General features: G+C 42.7%; 1 protein-coding gene across 1 annotated transcript; it reads right to left on the bottom strand.

Moving 5' to 3' along the window:
• Nucleotides 1-3,358: 3,358 nt before the first annotated feature.
• On the bottom strand, nt 3,359-7,860 carry LOC102293583 (spliceosome RNA helicase DDX39B; the record flags this gene model as incomplete). Its single annotated transcript, XM_005953145.3, is given in 4 exon segments — nt 3,359-3,542; nt 3,615-3,707; nt 4,282-4,409; nt 7,334-7,860. Coding segments are annotated over 4 exon segments (724 nt in total), but the record flags the coding sequence as incomplete, so codon positions are not given.
• Nucleotides 7,861-9,051: the final 1,191 nt, after the last annotated feature.

The following is a 9,051-nucleotide window of genomic DNA, read 5'->3' as shown; positions in this document are numbered from 1 at the left end:
GACGATTCCGTATTTTAAGGGACGGTTGGCAACCCTAGCTAGCTGGTATATAATGATGTGCTACATGATAGCTAGTGACACAGCTATGTTAGCATAACAAACACAGTGAAGCTGCAGGATGAACGCTAACTTTTTCCCACTCAATAAAAGTTAACGTGAAGGTTCCTGATGGTCAGGAACAAATGTAATCGCATGGCAGGATGCTGTAAATGGACCAAACTTCAGTCAGGAGAACAACTGAGATAATCCATCCACAATACGAGGGTAGTCATTAATATACTGCAACTACATGGGAATAGAGCAGCTGCCAGAGAATTCAACATTAATGAATCAATGGTACAGAAGTGGAGGAAGCAAGAAGAATGAGTTTAATAAAGTTAGACTGCTTTGTTTTGCTTAATGTGTCTTATAATCTCGTGCACCTTATGGTCCGAAAAATACATATTAGACTTTTTTTATTTGGCACACTGCAGTTTAATGCAGCAAAGCACCTCTTTTTAACTTCAGTGGATATTATACATGGTTATGCTCAGGATATGTCAGCAAATTTGCATTTGCACTGTTAAATTTTTATATAGCTTTAATGCACATAAAAAACAGCTGCTTGTTTAAGTGAAAATAAATGGATGTTTTTTTTGCACTAGTAAAGTTGTGGAGTTGTATTTTGTCTCGCCTTAACTATATCGTCAGTTATATCGTTATCACAAATTTTCAAATATATATCGTGATAAATATTTTCGGCCATATCGCCCTGCTCTAGTTAGGGCTGGACCAGGTGACCCTGAATCCTCCCTTAGTTACGCTGCAATAGGTGTAGGCTGCTGGGGGATTCCCATGATGCACTGGGTGTTTCTTCTTCACTCACTATGTGTTAACAGACCTCTCTGCACTGAATCATCCTTGTTATTAAACTCTGTCTCTCTTCCACAGCATGTCTTTATCCTGTCTTCGTTCTCTCACCCCAACCAATCACAGCTGTCGGAGGTTTCTTCCTGTTAAAAGGGAGTTTTTCCTTCCCACTGTCGCCAAAGTGCTTGCTCATAGGGAGTCATATGATTGTTGGGTTTTTCTCTGTATTTATTATTGTAGGGTCTACCTTACAATATAAAGCACCTTGAGGCGACTGTTGTTGTCATCTCGTACTGTATATATAAAACTGAACTGAAAGCAACTGGATTTCTTTAAGTTTCTTGAAGATGTTTCACGTCTCATCCGAGAAGCTTCTTCAGTTATAAAACAAAATGGTGGAGATTCCCAGGTATTAATCCTTAGTGGAAGTTGCCCCTTAACCTCTTAAGACCTGAACTCTTTCATGGCATGCATTTTTAATTTTTCTTTGCTATTTGGGCTGATTGGGACCCGATGGATGTAAAAACAAAGAATTACCAGAATTTTTTTATACCTGATTTTTGTTTCTGAGATAAATTATATCCACATATGAGGACATTTGCTTTACATTTGGATAGAACAGTGGCAGTATAATGTCCTCGTAAGTGGATATCGGGCCCTTGTAGAACAAAATTTTGTATTTTGGTCTAGACAACCCAAAATGTGATGTCCACATATGTGGACGTCAGGTCCTAGGAGGTTAAGAATGTTGTTGACCCACTATTGATCATGTCCCTCACCACATGCACCATGGTGAGAAAAAAGGCGTGGATTATTATCGTTAGAGTTTTGATGCATGCTCAATCATCCAGGTACGTAAATCCCAAAGGTTGATTCCGTTCACCTGGACGTTTTGTGGGAGAAACGTTTCGTTACTCGTCCAAGTGACTTCTTCAGTCTCAGCTGACTGCAGGTTTCCAACCTTATAAACAGCACATTTACACAATTGGTGGGTGAACAATGGGCTGGGAGGTCATGACCATTAATCAAAGACCATTGATCAGTGGCCATGAGTCCCATTCACAGAGAGCTGGGGAATGGCTGCAATCACAGCATGTAAGATGGTGACAGATGTACCCTTAGGCCCCTCCTCCATTCAGAGATGGTCTTTCCCTTTTCACGTAAATGGCCTCCTTGACTCCGCCCTCAAACCAGCGTTCCTCCCTGTCCAGGATGTTACATCCTCATCATTGAAAGTGTCCACTGGCCTGTAGGTGTGCATAGACTGCAGAGTCCTGGCCTGACGAGGTGGCTCTCCTGTGTTGTAGCCAGAGGTTGTTTAGTCTCCCTGATGTATAAATCCTGGCAATCCTCCTGCACTTAACAGCGTACACTATGTTACTCTGTTTGTGTCGGGGACCCGATCCTTGGGGTGGACCAGTTTTTGGTGCAGCGTGTTTTGGGGTTTAAAAGCCACAGAGACCCGGTGGTTAGAAAAAATGTGTCTCAACTGCTGTGATACTCCTGACACGTACGGGATCACTACAGGTTTTCTCTTGGGCAGCGGCCGTCCTTCTCTCCTGGATCGGCTGGAGCTTTCTTTAGGAGCCAAAAGTCCAGCTGGGATAACCACATTTACTCAGGGCCTTCTTGATGTTCTTCTGCCTCCCGGGCTGCTGTGTCTGTGGGGATGGTGTTCGCTCTGTGTTGTAGCGTCCTGATGACACCCAGTTTGTGCTCCAAATTACAACAGACGCCTCATTAAATTTTATTAGGGAAAGACTGATAGCCCTCAGTGTTTTATTAGATGCCCTAGTGGTATCAATTTCACACCCCTATGTCGCTATGTCCTTGAGTTATCACTTCACAAATTTGTGTGTCCAGGCCGCCCGCCTAGCAGGGTTACGACAATAAAAGTAGCAGTTGTCATCAAAATAAAAGCAACAAAGTCATGCTGCATTTGTTTAGCTGCCCCCTCTGCCTCTACAAAGGTGGGAAGACGCTGGTGCCATGATCTTTCACAATCCTCCAAATTTATCTTTAACTGAGAAATTTGTTTCTTACGCTTTATTCTGTTTGTTGTCACACAAGCACAGCAGAGAAATCCACTGTGTACATTTAGATTTAGCTAGATATATGCCATGTATACGTTACTGTTTATTCTGTAATGTCACACCAATCACACCCGCAGTACAATAACTTCTACCACCAGCACCTTGGCCTCGAGTTGTCAGCTGTCAAACACTTTATTATTCTGGGAAAAGAAAAGATGGATACCTCATGATCCTTATAAAAATCACACATTACAGGAAAACCACAGACTCATATTTACTGCTGCAAGCTCCCCAAGGGAGGCAGGAAACCTTCACACAATATGAAAGGAAAGTGGACTCCATACATAAAAACCACAAAGCTAATGAGACAGAGGTTGGTTTGAATGTTATCTTATCCTCTTCTTTGTTTCTTGGTTTTAAACACTGGCACATATTTGGATCTGATTTTGCTTTAAAAAGTGGGTTGTGCCACTTACCAAGCTGCTCGAGCATCTTGTCACACTCATCCAGGATGAAATGTTTGATGTGACGCAAATTGAGCGTCTTGCTGCGCGTCAGTGCCAGGATTCTGCCTGGTGTTCCCACCACAATATGAGGAGAGTTTTTCTTCAGCTCCTCTTCATCCTTCTTTATGGACAGCCCTCCAAAGAACACTGCCACCTGCAGGAAAACAAGCATACATCATACTGTTTGAGCTGGGAGAAACTGATGTATGAGTTCAAGCTGCTTTACCTTAACAGTGGGCATGTACTCTGAAAATCTCTCATATTCCTTGCTGATCTGAAACGCCAGCTCTCTGGTATGGCACATCACCAGGACAGAGACCTGCACATAAAAATGGCAAAGATTAAGATATAGTACCAACTTAATTCACTATGGGATGTATTTACTGCACTATGGTCCTTGAAAACACGATGCATCTGTAAATCTGAATGTACGCTGTTCTTTTTTCTCTGCACGCTACTGCAAGTCTTTCGTTCAAACTCAAACGGCCCAAAACTCTTTACCAAGCGTTCTGCCAAGTGGATGGTAATAATTAAGAGTGACTCAAACATTTTTCTCTCATCTGGATGTTAGCAGTTGGTCAGTCAGGAGTTGTGAAAAGCCCTAATCACAACATCATGGAGTCAACTGACTCTGTGACTGTCAGGTAAAAGTCGGCATTTCACACAAAAGACACAACGCAATATCCTGAGTTTGCTTTCAGATTTGTTTTTGAGCCTGTTTATCTAGACATGAAGGCTCCACAAGTACAGAACAAATGTCCTCATTAGCTAAAAATCAGCTGTAAGTAGAATCTAAAATCTAAAATGAAAATAAATGCAGAAAAGCAATTAAATGACAGTTGTTACAATATAATAAAACACCTTTTAGCTCTGTCCTGGCTGCTACACCTCACCTGACCGGTGATGGGCTCTAGCTGCTGCAGAGTGGCAAGAACAAACACTGCTGTCTTCCCCATCCCAGACTTGGCCTGACAGAGCACATCCATACCCAGGATTGCCTGAGGGATGCATTCATGCTGAACTGGAAGGAGAACACATGAGCAGGAGAATTTCAGCTCATTCAGGATGCAGCAACCAGAAACCAGTACTCAAGCCATTTCTTTCACTCCCAGTTCAATGCAAAGTTACCTTTAAAATCCTTTAATTATTTCACAAAGCTCTCTGTGGTTTGCCCTCCAGTATACTTTCTCAGGGTCTTTCAGAGTCAGAACTCTCAGGTCATCACATGCACATCTCTGAACTGTTCCCACACTACGGGTGCTTTCAGCATCTGTGGTCCTGTTCTTTGGAGCAAGCTGCCTGCTGACCTGAGGTAGGTTACAGTGGTTTGCGAAAGTATTGGGCCCCCTTGAACTTTCCCACATTTTGTCCCATTACAGCCACAAACATGAATCAATGTTATTGGACTTCCACGTGAAAGACCAACACAAAGTGGTGCACACGTGAGAAGTGGAACAAAAATCATCCATGATTCCAAACATTTATTACAAATAAATAACTGCAAAGTGGGGTGTGTGTAATTATTCAGCCCCTGAGTCGATACTTTGTAGAACCAGCTTTTGCTGCAGTTCCAGCTGCTAGTCTTTTAGGGTCTGTCTCTACCAGCTTTGCACATCTACAGACTGAAATCTTTGCCCATTCTTCTTTGAAACAGCTCCAGCTCAGTCAGATTAGATGGGCAGCGTTTGTGAACAGCAGTTTTCACATCTTGCCACAGATTCTGGATTGGATTTAGATCTGGACTTTGACTGGGCCGTTCTAACACATGGATATGTTTTGTTTTAAACCATCCCATTGTTGCCCTGGCTTTATGTTCAGGGTTGTTGTCCTGCTGGAAGGTGAAGCTCCGCCCCAGTCTCAAGTCTTTTGCAGACTCCAAGAGGTTTTCTTCCAAGACTGCCCTGTATTTGGCTCCATCCATCTTCCCATCAACTCTGACCAGCTTCCCTGTCCCTGCTGAAGAGAAGCCCCCCCAGAGCATGATGCTGCCACCACCATATCTGACAGTGGGGATGGTGTGTTCAGAGTCATGTGCAGTGTTAGTTTTCCACACATAGCGTTTTGCATTTTGGTCTCATCTGAGCAGAGCAGCTTCTTCCACATGTTTGCTGTGTCCCCCACATGGCTTGTGGCAAACTGGAAACAGGACTTCTTATGGTTTTCTGTTAACAATGGCTTTCTTCTTGCCACTCTTCCATAGAGGCCAACTTTGTGCAGTGCACGACTAATAGTTGTCCTGTGGACAGATTCCCCCACCTGAGCTGTAGATCTCTGCAGTTCGTCCAGAGTCACCATGGGCCTCTTGGCTGCATTTCTGATCAGCTCTCCTTGTTCGGCCTGTGAGTTTAGGTGGACGGCCTTGTCTTGGTAGGTTTACAGTTGTGCCATACTCCTTCCATTTCTGAATGATGGCTTGAACAGTGCTCCGTGGGATGATCAAGGCTTGGGAAATCTTTTTGTAGCCTAAGCCTGCTTTAAATGTCTCAATAACTTTATCCCTGACCTGTCTGGTGTCTAAATCCAATCCAGAATCTGTGGCAAGATCTGAAAACTGCTGTTCACAAACGCTGCCCATCTAATCTGACTGATGGAGCTGTTTTGCAAAGAAGAATGAGCAAAGATTTCAGTCTGTAGATGTGCAAAGCTGGTAGAGACAGACCCTAAAAGACTGGCAGCTGCAACTGCAGCAAAAGCTGGTTCTACAAAGTATCGACTCAGGGGCTGAATAATTACACACACCCCACTTTGCAGTTATTTATATGTAACAAATGTTTGGAATCATGTGTGATTTTGTTCCACTTCTCACGTGTGCACCACTTTTGACTTGGAAGTCCAATAACATTGATTCATGTTTGTGGCTGTAATGGGACAAAATGTGGGAAAGTTCAAGGGGGCCCAATACTTTTGAAAGCCACTGTATATCTATGCCTACGTTCAAAAACAGGCTTAAAACCTTTTTATTCTGACTGACCTACAATGAGACTCAAAATGTGGTTTTAGTGTCAGGTTTACAATTAGGATGTAGTTAGGCATTCATTTGTCATGATTAGGGTAAGGAGCTAGGGAAAGCTCCATGCACTTGTGTCTTCACGTATTGATTATTGTAATGCTCTTCTTTCTGGGCTACCAAAGAAAAGTTTTAGAGGTCTACAGATGGTGCAAAATGCAGCTGCTCGCATTTTAACAAGAACTGGGAAATTTGAGCACATTACCCTGTGCTGAGATCTCTTCATATGGTTTTGGTTTTTTTTTTTGCACCATTTTCAAGCACTTTGTTCTCCAATGTGTGCCTTAGTCTTGTTTTGTACATATTCCTCTAGACTGTACATATGGCTATGTTTGCCATTTATTCCTGCTCTCTATTTACATTTTATTCCAGCACAGCTGGTGTGGAGCGCCTATACATTTGTTGTACATTTACAATGAATGGCTATTCTATTTTGCTGTTTTCACTGTAGGTTTACAATGATTTAGATTGTAAACTGTGGTGGGGTGTGGCCTGCGGTGCCGTGCGGATGCACCCTGCCAGTGTGGTGGAATTAAGGCACGGCGGGACCGCAGATCTGTGTTTTGAGCCATTTTTATTCAACATTTGTCGAACCACCACAACCCTCAGTCCCCATGTTTTAACATGGCGGGCTTGACTGTGGATGCCGTGCAGGTGCATCCGCACAGCACCGCAGTCCACGCCCCACCACATAAACCTACACAGATTTTCATGCTTTTATCTTCTGTGTTCAGCACATCGAGTTTGAGCATAATGAAATGTGTTATGTAACTAAAATTACCGTTGCCAACACACCAACCCACCACAGCTCTGTTAAAGGAGGAACTGGCATTAATCTTTATCAGACGCTTCAAATACAGAGAGAAGATAAAAAAAGTGAATAAAATCAGCAGCGGTTGTACCAGTTCCCAATTTTCCTCCTGGCACCAGTTACTCACCCTCAGACGGATGTTCAAACCCACAATCCACTATGGCTCTCAGCAGTTCAGGTTTCAGTAGAAAGTCTCTGAAACCAGAGGAGTGAATGGACACATAGGAGCCCTTCACCCCCTCCTTCCTTATCGACATGTCACTTGCACCTCCAACATCTCCAACCCCTCCGACCTCCACCTCATCATCTTCATAGTCCAACAGCTCGTTATCTACGTCGTTTTCTGTCATCCTGACCCTGCTGCGAAACAAGAAAAACAAATGTTGTGTATGAAACTTCAGGAACAAAGAGCTTTTAAACTTTCGCAGTGCTAGAAGGTTCAACATGGCCAAAAATCATTGGAGTCAGCATGTGTGCAAATAAGAGCCAGCAGCTTAGACTTCAGAAGGTTGGGCTTGTTTTACTCCTGGTTCGGAGACGTCAGTCAGAGCAGATGTCCTTAATCTAGCTATCTCAAGATCATGCTCTGAGTGCAGCAGCCCAATCCCACCTCCCAAAGTCAAATCCTAATCAACTTCAGCTGCCACGATTACGTCGACTATCAAAATCATCGACGACTAATTTAACGCGTTATTTAAAGCTTTGTAAGATCCCAAAAGACGCAGGAATAAGTAGTAGGATTTAAGAGTGTACTAACGGACTGAAACAGAAGATGGCAGCACTGCATGTACAAGGATGCCAGCTGCTGTTAAACCCCGAAGAAGAAGAAGCTGTGTCCAAATTCAGGGGGCGCATCCTTCGGAGGCCGCATTTGTGAAGGCTTTCCAAATTCAAAGACTTCTGCAAATGCAGCCGACAAATGCGTCCTACTTTTCCCCAGATTTGAAGGATGGGTCAGGCGTATGGCCCAACATATCCCAGAATTCATAGCACGGCTCAGCCAATTCCAGTTTCCAACAATGGCGGCAGCTAGTTAGTTTTAATATTACTCTTATTATTCTTTCTGGGTCACAAAATAAACGTTTAACATATTTTCAGGCGAGAATGTAGCTGTGTAAACCTCAAATATCTGCTCAGTTTATCAAGACACCACATATTTTCAAAAGCGCTCCGACGTTTTCGGAGACGTCTGTTACCCACTAGCTCGATAGCTAGCCGGGGGCAAGGCTCACTAGAGCCGTGAGAACACCGGACTCCCGGCAAATCGTTTTCAAACCCACCGCCGTCTTTCGCTACTCAGGTTAAACATGATATAAGTCACTTAGATAACTTAAAAATGTTATTGTTTGGCTTTTTTTAGTATTTTATTTGTTCCTGAGTAAATCGGTTTGGCTGAGATTAAAGTTATAGTTTTTACACAGCTGAATAAACGTCAAGCAGACAACTGATTATCAGAAGTGTGAGATGCTCGAGAATATACTCCGGTGTCCTGTTATATTTTAGATAGCAAGGAGTTTATTAAACTTCACCGAAACAATCTGCAAATTTCATTAAAATTTAATAAACTATCATCTTGTCTTTATTTTTAGTTAGCACCTTAAACACTTAAAGCTGTAAGCTAATGATAGTTATATAAGAGCAGATGCTGCTGGTGCAATAAGCTGTACGTTTTACGTCCAATGGATGATGATCTGATTAGTCGACTATCAAAATAATCGTTTGTGGCAGCCCTAATAACAAATATGAGTAAAAAAAAAAAAAAATAATAAAAATAGTAGAATCTACAATAAACAACAAATGAACAACACAGTTATATGAAAGTGCCACGGGTGCCTGTAAGGGTCT

The sequence above is a fragment of the Haplochromis burtoni genome, unplaced genomic scaffold (assembly GCF_018398535.1).
Source record: "Haplochromis burtoni strain Fernald_Lab_line unplaced genomic scaffold, NCSU_Asbu1 Contig_2604, whole genome shotgun sequence".
NCBI lineage: Eukaryota > Metazoa > Chordata > Actinopteri > Cichliformes > Cichlidae > Haplochromis > Haplochromis burtoni.
This window is presented reverse-complemented; position numbering and strand designations above follow the sequence as displayed.